The sequence below is a fragment of the Lycorma delicatula genome, chromosome 2 (assembly GCF_047948215.1).
Source record: "Lycorma delicatula isolate Av1 chromosome 2, ASM4794821v1, whole genome shotgun sequence".
NCBI lineage: Eukaryota > Metazoa > Arthropoda > Insecta > Hemiptera > Fulgoridae > Lycorma > Lycorma delicatula.
In genome coordinates, this window is record NC_134456.1 from 238,646,201 (window position 1) to 238,658,799 (window position 12,599).

The 12,599-nt window shown below is 34.6% G+C and overlaps 1 protein-coding gene across 3 annotated transcripts in view; it reads right to left on the reverse strand.

Moving 5' to 3' along the window:
- LOC142319790 (uncharacterized) overlaps positions 1–12,599 on the reverse strand; it is a 96,591-nt gene that overhangs the window by 39,906 nt on the left and 44,086 nt on the right. For all 3 annotated transcript variants that reach the window (XM_075357477.1, XM_075357476.1, XM_075357475.1), the window contains one exon: positions 5,948–6,073. In XM_075357477.1, coding sequence (XP_075213592.1) covers positions 5,948–6,073 — 126 coding nt within the window. The remainder of the gene's footprint in view (positions 1–5,947; positions 6,074–12,599) is intronic.

Sequence of the window (12,599 nt, forward strand, 5' to 3'; positions counted from 1 at the left end):
ATATCACATGGCATGACTTGCCAACAGAACAGAAGACAAGGTCTAAATTGCAGTAACGACTTTTAAACTATGAATTGAGGTTAAAAGGACAAGAAAAATCTTTAACTCAAGGGCGTTTCTCAACCCAAGAAGTGTGCTTCTAGATCTAATTCTATAAAGGGGAGTCACACTACGGCCAATCTCTATGACAAGAAATGTTTTTCTTGTGGAAAATTAGGCCATCATCTAAAAACTGGTGAGTGGGACTTATTTCTTATAAATGCAAATTAAAGAGCCATAAATCAAATGAATGTCCATGTAATAACAAACATTCTGTTATAGTTAAAACAGGCTTGGAAAAATTAATGCTAGTGTTAACATTCTGACTATCTTATACTCCACAACAATCTGAAGTAGCTGACACAGAAAACAGAATCATTTGCGAGATGGCAAAATCCTGGTTGCATTCTGCACTCCACTTACCCAAATCGCTTAGGGGTGACGTTATGAAGCAGTCCTTTCTGCTTCATATACATTACATAGAACAGCACCAATGAAGGTGAAAGTAAAAACCTCTTTTGAGTTGTTTCTGAAAAGGTAAGTGAATATCAATTGTCACAGAATTTTTTGCTTGGATTCTGGACAATAAAAGATGAAAATTTGATTTAAAATCATTACAGTTTGGTTATGTAGACTGCGGTTATAGAGTTTATTTTCTAGACAAGTAAAAGGTTGTCTGCAGGGATCTTAAATTCAGACCAGAAACATTACAAGAATCAAAAATTCATAATTTTTCTTCCATACAGAGTAAAGACCTTACTGATATGTCTAAGAAGCTATGAGTTTGATTCCTTTAGAAAAATCAACAGGTAACAATGAGGACATATACTATTTAATTAACCAGGGACAAATAGACATTCCAGCTATCAAGAGGAGGAATATTTTTTTCTTCATCTATCACCTTCAAATTATCATGAGGCTATGCAGAGTGACAGAGCGTCTAAATGGAAGAAAGTGATAGATGAAAAAATAAGTTCTCTTCATCAGAATCAAATACGGCAGGCTAGAGAAGAAACCTCCAGATTGTGGAGTGGTGGATAACCAGTGGGTATGTGCTGTCGGGACTGATTCAGATGACATCATAAACTATAAAGCAAGACTAGTTGCTAAGGGCTATCATCAAACATCCAGGGATTGATTATTTTGACAATTTCAGCCCTGTTACCCACTTAAAGACAGTCAGGACAATTTTAGCTTACTCATGATGTGAACACTTTCCTTAATGGCAAACTAAACAAGAATGTGTTCATGCAATAACCTCAAGGAAATGAGATGGAAAACAAAATGAGTATGAATTACTAAAACATTTGTATGGCCTTAAACAAGTTTCTAAGTGTTTGTATAAATACCTAACACTTCTTATAGCAGTCTGGTCTAGAAGATGGCAAGACAGATCTCTGCTGTTTACAGTAAAGAAATTGTAGTGTTTTTTCATGTTGACGACAGTTCTTATTACAGGGCCTTCTTCAATGATCATGAGTATCTTCCTTTGAATCACAAAGTTAAATCCTTGATTTGAATTAAAAATAAATGAAGTGGAAAATTATCTTGGGATAAACATTGTAATGGACAAATTTATGGAGATGGTCCAATCAGTATATGCAAAGTTAATTCGACCAAAATATGGGTTTAGTGACTGTAAACCTTAATCTTTCCAACTGAACTTGATTGGTAACCTGGTAATTCTCCTCTAATCTCCAATGATGAAAATTACAGGGAAATGGAAGCTTAAATTATTTAGCTTCAGGCAAAACACCAGACTTAAGTTTTGCCTTGAATAATGCATCTGGAGCACAAATTCAACCATCATTTTAATTTGGTAAAAGAGATTTCAGACATTTGTAAATCTATTCCTGAAGATGGCATTAGTTATAGTAAAACAACTGTTAGACAAATTGAGGCATACAGTGATGCCAATTACCTTTGTGACAAAGTCACTCAAACATAAACTGTGAAACTCTACTTAAATACTGTGATAAATCAGTTGCGTGGAAAAGTAAATTGCAGAAATCTGTATCAATTACAACATTAAATTAATTATATCTTGTAAAAAGCCACTAAATATGTACAAAAAATTGAATACTTTTAAACATATATTCATAATCAATATGGTTTTGATTATTAATTAGTCATTATAAGAAACTCTACTTATCTTGTATTATGTTTATACACTTGGCTGAAACTATTACAGATGATTACTTTAGTATTAATACTAAATACTTTTAATACAAAACATTTTTTAGCGCATACTGTTTAAAAATTTATAAAAAATTAAATTTAAAAAATCGGTCACATAATGAGAGTAGTTCTTATTTTATGTCACATAATCGTGTACATGATTTCAATTTCTTTGAAAATATTGCTTTACCTTAATTGATTCATATACTTTTACATATACTTATAAAAATTTAGCTACCATGCCCTTCAGGAATAAATAAAAGAAACCTCTTCGTTACTGCAGAAGAAAGAATCTTGTCATTGGAAGAAGTGTTTAATTTCCTAATGAATTCAGATATTGAAGATAATCAAATGGGTGGTACGATCCAAGTAGAAGAGGTTGTAAAACACTTGCTCCAGGATTATTTAGATGTAGGACACGGTGTTTATGTGGATAATTTTTACAGTAATGCACCTCTTGACCGATGAATTGTTGGAAAGAAAAACTTATGTAACGGGGACCCTGAAAGCAAACCATAAAAAAAATCCAGTCCATATTAATAAAAGAATTTCAAGCGGAGAAATTGAGCAAGGTTATACCACAAAAGGTATTTGTGTATTTAAGTGGTTCGACAATGCCAGATGAATAACGCATATTTACTGTATAAAATATATAGGCCTAACAAGAAAATGACATTGTTAAAATTTCAGGACGTATTATTGAAAAATTAATCTATAGTAACCAACAGAAAATAAGATCAGAACCAGCAGTTTTAGAGGCATTGGCAAGACCCAAATTCGTATTCCACGGAAAATGGAAAAGAATGAATCTGTTAGAAAACCACAGAGGAAATGCTGAGTGTGCACTCAAAAAAAAAAAAAAGTTAGAAGAGAATCCCAATATTATTGTTCATTGTGTCCTTCGCAACCAGCTCTTTGTTTTGAAATCGTCTTAACTTGGATGGCCTGGAGATGGAGTTCCAACCAAGCTCACGACCAATTTTATTAAGAAAAAATGACCTGTGAAGGCATATCGTAATGCATACACCAGGCTGCCGGAGGACACAGTCCTCTCCGGCAGTGTATCCACAGTGAATACAGTCACAGTAATAGATAGCGAGATTGCCAAGAGCAGAATATTAAAAGCTCTAACAATGAGGCACTCACAGGTGATGTGGTTATTGAATGCTTCACGGATCCAGGCAAGTAATGTTTTGACAGCTGCTATAGAGACTAAACTAGTCGGTGAGAAAATAGGAGAGCAGGTTCCAGTAAAGATACATTCCATATAGCCTACATAAATTCTGGCGACAGTTCCAACCTGGCCCAGGCATTAGTTGGCATCCTCAGTAAAATAAGGATTAACGGCAGAAACATAGAACCCGTACAGACAAGAGATTTAAGGCATGAAGTGTGCTACCTTCGTGCGTAAAATAAAATATTAGAATGTGACAGGAGGATGAGTGAGCAGAACTATTATGTGGCTGTACCAGGCAGCAAATCCCCCTCTGCTTGGCGAAGCGAGCAGCAAGATCAGCCTAATCATTAAATATAGACACTCATATTGAAGACAAAAACTTCATATGCTGACCTTCTGAGAACCATCAGGATGGGTGTTACAGTCCCTGACAAGGCTGAAATACTTTTCATTCAGAAATCTGGTGACAAAATGAGATTAGAGATAAAAATAATGCTGGAGCATTTAAACAGGTGGTTACTACCGCCCTTAAAGAAGTATCAGTGTGCAAGAGAACCATAACTGCTCCAGGATCTTGAATGTAACATAAGAATGGAAGACATGGATGAAAAACTCATGGAAACTGCTGGTCCACATCTGCCTGAAAATGTGCGCTATACCATCAGAACTGGTTACAGTGACAATAAGGTTGCCACATGCTGGTTCCCTGCAACATTGTCTGCGTCAATCGTGCAGAAGGCTGCATATGAATTAGTTTGGTCTTCTGTCATGTCGATATAATGGAGCAGCCCCTGAGGTGCTTCACGTGCTTCATGTTTTGTGGCAGGCCATACGGCAAGAAGTAGCTGCTGAAACAAAAGGACTGGAGCATGTTGTAACTGTGGTGGTGAGGGCCACAGGGCAGCAGACTCTATGGAGACTTCCAAATGTCTGTCCTGTGGCATCAAAGGACAATGTACAGGATCTACTGCATGCCCTAGAGGAACTGGAAGGGAGACTGCTAATGAGGACTGGCCAGATTAAAGTACGGAAATGAGGATAATTCAAGTTAACTTGAATCATGCTGTATTGGCTCATGATCTACTGGCCAGATATGCCTTAGAGATGGGAGCAAATATCATACTCATCTCAGGGCCATATGTCACTCACCCACCACCAAAGTGGTATTGTCAGGAGACAGGGTGCCGCCATCTGGACATGTGGGACTTCACCCATCCAGGATGTGCGCCTGCAGGAGAGCTTCATCAGGGCAAGTCGGGGTTATTTACCTCTACTTTTGTTATATATCACCGAATATCCCAACTGAGAGGTATGAGAGAAATTTGCCGCTATTGCAAGGGATCTTCCTGTAAATTGCCCTGCACTCCTTGCAGCTGATTTCAATGTGTGGTCCACAGATTGGGGCTCCACTAGGACTCACAGTCAAGGCAAGGTTATTAATGCAGACAGCTGTGGCGCTGGATCTTGTTTGTCTGAACAGACTCCATATGATGGGACCAGGTGGAAATGCAGGGTTTGTCCCCGGCTACTGTGCGGACAAAAACGAGGTTACATTCCCTTGTTAGGTGACCTAACAAAGTCACCTAATTTATTGGGTATAGTTCATCTAGCTAAGTCACCTAACTTATTTGGTTGGCTTATTTGGATGTAGGTCTAAATTTCTACCTTACGTAAAATATAAATTTGATTGGTGTGAGTGTAGCAATGACTTAACTTATAACTCGTTCATTTTCTGAGGCATTCACAGTCACAAACGGTGTTGTCAAATTTGGACTAAGCGTGGGGTCTGTGCTTCCGGCAAAATCTGACTTGTACTTTACTGATGCAAACGTCTGCCGAGGCATTTACATTAGTGGCATCCTGAACGAGACCTGGCTGATGACTGTGAGATGTAATCAGTTAGAGGGTCTAAAGACAACCTCCAGTAAGGCCCCTCAAGGCTCGGAACAGAGGAGGTGGTGTGACAACTCGTAATGTTACAAGGTGGATGTCTTCCCCTATGGGGTTGGGATGCCCTTAAAGAGATATCGCGATTGCAGACAAGAGATTGGGATGGCAGACAGATATCGCGAATGTAAGGATCTAGTTACATGCATTCGCAAAGCTAAAAAGAGATCCTGGAAGAAGCTAATTACAGATGTAGAAATTGATCCTTAGGACAGGCCTTACAACATACTGGAAAGGATAGCCATAAAGCCCAGAGCCCATGTCATTCAGGATAGGATGTGCAGAAGGTTCGCAATATAAACAAGCTGTTTCCTCTCAGACAGGAGCTAGGGATTGATGATAGAAGTGATGTGGATATCATATGGATAGACACTAGGCTAAGATTTGGAATACAAGCCATAGAGTGGCTAAAAAATCTGAGAGGACTGCGAGACTGACTACTCGCCTCCTCCCAAACAGTGGCAGACCGACCCTGCATCATAGAAGGTTACTTATGGGAGTGACGTACACCACACTGCTTTATGGGACTGAGCTATGGGCTGGAGTAATTAGAGGGCTAAATCTGGAAAATTGGTGTTCCCTGTATGAAAAATCTAACATCCTTACCTCTTCATTTTCAACTTTTACATTTTCTGATTTAACTAAGTTTGTATCTTCAATTGCTAAAGGATCTTTTGGAATATCACTATTAATATCAAGCGGTTCCTCCTTCAGTCTCATTAAATCTTTCTGCTGTAACACAAAATAAAAAATTAATGCTACAAAGTAAGTATATTTATGATATTTTGTTCTGAATAATTATTATAATTAAAATTAAAAAAAAAAATAATTATTATAATTATGATTAATAATTCATCATTTTTATTATGAAGAGAAAACTATCTCTAATTCACTTACCAGATACATTAACAGTGCAGCCATAGTTCAATTATTATTATTATTATTATTATTATTATTAAGTGACTTTAATGTGCCAGGTTTCATCCAAATTTAGCTCTTCACCTTACAGATTCTTCAACAAAATCTAATCATTTACAATCAAATAAACTGATAAACTGCTGCGGTAATTCACTTCATTTAGTTTTTCCAATTTTACAGACAGCATTCATATTTCATATGATAATATTTTAGAGATAATCTAACCTAAAATTTTGAATTCTACTTATAAGTGATAAATACATATCAGATTATAAAAATATTAATTTTGTAAGATTCAACATTTACTAAATGAGAGTTTGATTCTAAACAATATTTATTTATTATTTTATTTTTTATATATCAACATATAAGTCTGAAGCTTGTGTGTGGAACATGGAAATTGATTTTGTAGTGTATGAAAAAATACCATGCTGACTGGGATTTATATTGATCATGATATAGAAATTTTTGCTGAGGAATTGCAACCATATATTAATACATATGTACCAAAAGTACTTATAAAAAAAATTAATTTTCTCTAGTGAAAATACTAATAAATAAACATAAGTAAACATAAAAGAATAAGTGATTTTCTAGTGAACTTATTACCAGAATTATTAATAAGCTTCAAAAACAATGTAGATCTACTTATTATGAATTATTTAAGAACAAATTGTACGTAATACTCTTAGTCGTAAAGATTTATTATTAAGTTATATTGTTAAACTTGAGGAATCTTTATATACTGATCCCAAAGATTTTTTAAAATTTGCTAATAAAAATGACAACAGTAGATCTTATCCATCTCTTATTAGTTTTGAAAATAAGTATGCTGATAAAGGTGCTTATATTGTAGAAGTTTTTGCTAAAAAATTTGGAAGTATCTACACTGATTTTTCCTAGACTGAAATTAGATTTAACAATAATGATCGCTTCACTTTTAACTAAGCTCTTCAATCGTTATTTAAATACTGATGTTTTTCCTAGTTGTGACATTCAGATATCAATAATGATTGTCCTATCAGCAAATGCAATTTTTTCGCTAAACTCTTGGATAAGTTAGTTTGTTAGAAAAAATTAGACCTTGAATACAGTAACTTATAGTTCTGAACAACATGGTTTTTTTGGAAAGTAAATTAGACAAATGAACTTAAGTGCATATTTGGAAGATATTGTTGATGTGCTAAATGACAGTTATTATCTTGATGCAATTTACAAAGATTTTCGTTGTGCGTTTGATGTAGTTAACATAAAATTACTTATTAGAAAACGTGCTGCGTGTGGATTTAATAAATTCTCTTGGATACATTAATTTCACTCAAACAGAATTCTCTGTGTTAAAAACGATAATTTTATCTCTAAGCCTATTTATGTTGGATCTGGAGTAAGACACGGCATGCATTTTGGTTCAACAATTTTCCTACTACTTATAAATGACAGTTTAATAAGTTATTTGCATTTTTTTTTATTTGCCAATGATATGAAATAGTTTATGTCCATTACAATTGTAGCTGATATTCAGTTACTTCAAAGAGTTGAGCTCTGTGCTTAGAGATAAAAGCAGGAGCTACTATTGGGAATAATAATTTTGATATCAGACGTGCCTGACTAGCATGGATTTGCCGAGCTGAACTATGCATTGAACAGAATGACAGCCACACTGAGGTACTGCTTTGAAGAAATATTTGCAAATTTATCAAGTAAGAAGAGTTTTGATGTTTAATCATTTTTAGAAAAAACCAAAAGGTATGTGGCTGGTATTTTTTGAAATATATTTTTTATTCTTTTTCTGTTATTGATATGTTTTCTTCTTTTTTATCATTTACATTATTTGCCCAAACACTGCTGAAAATTGTTCAGTTTAAAATCACATCCATTTTCCAATCCAGATTGTGCGTTCTGTTTCTAATTAAAGTTGAACTTTTCAGATTTGTGTTTAAATTTAAGACATATTTACAAAAATTTTCTCAGAAGTAAATTCTCTGCTAAGTTAACAAGAAATTTTTCTTTGTTTCTTGGTAAAGTTATTTTATTCCAAATTTAAAAAAAAAGTATATTTTCTAATAAAAATGTTTCTTTTTTACCACACTCTTATTAAAAACTAAGTGAAAGAGAGGTCAATTCAATTTCTTAGATCAAACACCATAAGGAAGCACCAAAAACGATTATACACTGAAGTTTTTGTATAGTTTAATTTCACAAAGGGAGTAGAAAGCAGAGCTAAATGTTTTGCGAGGCAAATCTCACAAGTAAACAGTTTTCTGACCTATGGTTTTATGAACATTTTTTCATACGTTTGGCAATAAAATCATCTCCCGAGAGACTGCCATGCAATTTGTATATTGAATGATAATTTATTTTTAAATGATTCTAGTGATAATGCTGATTTTGGCAACTATTTTGATGAAAATCCTGAATACAGATCAAAATTTGACAAACCAGCTGTAAATGACACAACAAAAAATCAAAAGGTTTATAGAGAGTGGGCCAAGCAAAGGTTATGGAACTATGAATTTGTCTGATTCTGTTAGTAATTCCGCTGATACAAGTAATAGCAACACTACTCCGATTTCTTGAATTCCTGATGAAACAGAGTATTTTGAAGTATGCACTATTGGTGCCTCCAACGGTCCAATGTTTTCAACAATGCACAACACAATGGTAACAGGGAAAGAAACAATAAATCTAATCTTCACTGCAGTTAATAATTTAGATATGGGGACCCTCTGGTGAAAACCAGTTATTTTTCCCAATGCCTTTCCACAGTTAGTTAATGATTAAATAACAGCAAAGGTACAGACACCAACCTCCAAGAAGCGTACAATGTTCGACAACTCATCGACTTGCTTCTCCCAAACATTCAATATGCAATGAATCCCCAACAAAAAATATGAATCAATTAAAAATAATTGCTTTCACAGTAGGGCTTGTTTTTTGTTACTGCAAAGAAATGACATCAGTACGGGGTGAAACTTTTCAAATTATGCCTTATCTACTATGGCCACACATGGAATCTCATGATAAATGCTGGAAAAGAAGCAGTTTCAGGCAAAGGGGTTGCAGAAAATTATGTGTCTGAGCTTGCTGGACCATTACTTGATGCTGGATGAACATTTTATTGTGACAATTTGTACACAATTGTTCCCAGCTACTTGATTGTAGAAATAATCTCTGTTAGATTATTTCTAGACGAACAATAACAAATAACACACATACGGTGAGCAACTTACAAACCAAACTGAGCAAGTTTGAATTTGTTATTTGAGTGTTACCTTAAACACTGCTTCGATTAGCACCATTACTGGTTGTGTATATTACTACATGAATCTACTATTGTCAGTTTTAAACTGTTCATCCTTCAATTCAGCAAGTTTTGTTCCGTGAGTTGTGTTTTTCTAAAATGCCTTAGTGAATCAAGAAATGAGTTACTATAGTGAAAAATAATCTGTGTTCTGAATCCTTTCAGTTTTCTTTTTTCATGGGTGCACAAGGAAGTGTCGTTTTCATCAGCGAGAAAGGATAATCATATAGTATGTAAATAAATATCAAAAATTAAAAACTAAGAACCCAAAAAATGAAATAAAACCAGCAGTAGATCTCGACTGTTCCTCATATTGATTCATATGCGTTAGAGAACTCTACATCAAAAATTGGATGATTTTGTTGCACTTTAATAAGAGCTAAGTACAGATTATTTGGTTTTGTCTATTCTAATGGCATTTCGCCACTTTCAACAGGGCTTGAATGAAATGCACCTGTAGTAAGATGGATGAATGAATGATAAACTACATCTAGCTAGCATTCTAAGAATGGTGGACTAACTGAATGAATAAGCTACACAGTTGTACTCCATGTAAGAATGGACTAGAACTCAGTAAAAGTGCAACATGCATACTCAATCAGCTCCTCATCGATTATTAGATAAAACTCTCTCTGCATGTCTATCGTTTTTAAAATTTTACTTTCAGCTCCTTTAAAAATGTTACAGACATTAGTCATTGATCAAACAACATTATTAAAAATCTAACCACTGTATATAGTTCAACTGGTTCACCATGCAAAAACAATTGAGGGTCAGTATCTTCCCTCAAAATTAAAAGTAGATGTTATTTCATTTGCATATTCCCTGGAGAAAATGCAAATTCAGTCATTTTACACCACAATTCTAAATGGGTTGTTTTATTTTGGAGCAGTCTCTCGCTAGTAGTTACAAAGTTCTAGATGCTACGTAAATTGAAAAATCATCAACAAATAAAGAGTTAGTTAGTTTTAATATTTATAGCTACGGCAAATAAAGTAACACTTAGGACAATTCCCTGAAGCATTCAGTTTTCTAGTGTGAAATTTTCAGATATCGTCTTTCCAACTCAAACTCAAAAGGGCCGACTACTCAAAACGGCTGACAGGATGAAACCCCTGATAAATGCAAGATTTTCTAGAATACTGCATTCACACAGTGTATTTAGGATTCCTCTCCTCCAAGCCGTGACATACTTCTTTTGGACATCAAAAAATACAGCAACCAGGCATTGGCAAAGTAGAAAGGTGTTTTGAATAGCAGATTCCAAGGCAACTATATGATCGATATCATATAGCATTTCCAGTGGAAATATCATGGGAAATATTCAAGGCACACCTCCCGTAATGAGAAGAAAAAGCAACTTTTAATTCATTATGCAATTCTTCGCTAATAAAAGGCACACTTTTTAACTGCAACTTATAATTCATAAACTCAGGACAGTATGATGATAAGTGAAACTGACCTAAAAGAGTAACTAAGCACGTTCACCACACCAATTGGTAAGGTAACGAGGATGCCGTTGCTTTTCAGTCCAATTGACGGTGGTGACTGTCCTGACCCGCACATGGCCTGTACTTTTCTCCAAACAACAGATGATGCAATTGTCTGAGAAATGGTACTGACATAATTTAGCCATGATTTCTGTTTAGCACACTGAAACACTCGATTGCACACAGCTTTCACATTGCAGTAGGCGCAAAGCATTCTATCATAGGCCGATTGAAAGGACACAAAGCACTGCAACGATCCCTTAATGCACTTCTGCATTCTTCATTCTATCAATTTCTGTTTTTCAGAACAGCAGGTGCCTTGATTTTCCAGATGTTAGAGGGATATATTCACTTGCACTATCAAGTATCAGCGGTGAAAAATTGGAAATTTGGTAGATCACATCACCACTTTTGTTGTATTGGATAATTGAAGCTTTGTAGCTGATCCAGTCTGCTTTCCCAACCATCCTTCTGCATAGCTGACTGAGACAAACCCTTACTATCGATTGAGATAACAACTGGTCTATGGTCGCTTACAAAATGTTTTTGGAAACACGCCAGTTAAGACAAGGAAGTAGGGATGCTGAACACGACAGATCGATGCACGAAAATGTACCTGATGAAGATGATACAAACATGTAAGATTCATCGTTCCATAAGCAGAAATCTAAGTTCTGCCTCAGTTGATCAACCACACTGCCTTGGGAAGAACATGATGAGCCCCATGAATGGTTAAAGATAAATTGTATCTTTAATTCACTTACCACACACATTAACAGTGCAGTCATAGTTCAATTATTATTATTATTATTATTATTATTATTATTATTATTATTAAGTGACTTTAATGTGCGAGGTTTGACCCATGTGCATAGAACATGGGAATCAAATTTTGTAGTGTATGAAAAAATGCCATGCTGACCAGGATTTAATATTGATCATGATATAGAAATTTTTGCAGAGGAAATGCAACTGAGTCAATCCTTTTGAAATGTCCTAGAAAAACATAAACTGGTTGCTTGAAAAATTCAAAAAAGAATGAAACTTACCCACTTGTTTCACTATTTTTTTATTTATGTTTTATTTAAGCACAGTACCTGTGGCAACCATTTTTGTTTCGGTGTGCACACACATTTCTGTAATTGTAAAGGTTTACGGAAAAAATCGTATCTAAAAAACTACTGGTCCTAGAAAGGTGAAACAAAAAGCGATTTATTCATATTTTCTCAAAGTAAAGGACTGGTTTAGTGACTTATTTACCTATCTCTTTTCTTTCTATGAGAAAATTACAAATAACATTGAACATGAAAAACTGTGTGAAATTTCACTTTTGGTAATTTTTTTCAAGTGGCAGGGATGGCATATACAGTTTGAATAATTTTTTTTATGTAGGTATATGTTAGTAGTTTTGCCATAAATAATATTAATGGTGATATTCTTACCCCTAAAATTTTATCTATTTCTGAAAACTAATTATTTTTTTAAATTAAAATTTTTGCTTCAAATAACTCTGATGGGGCTGGTAATAAAAATCTCAATTTTGCACAAT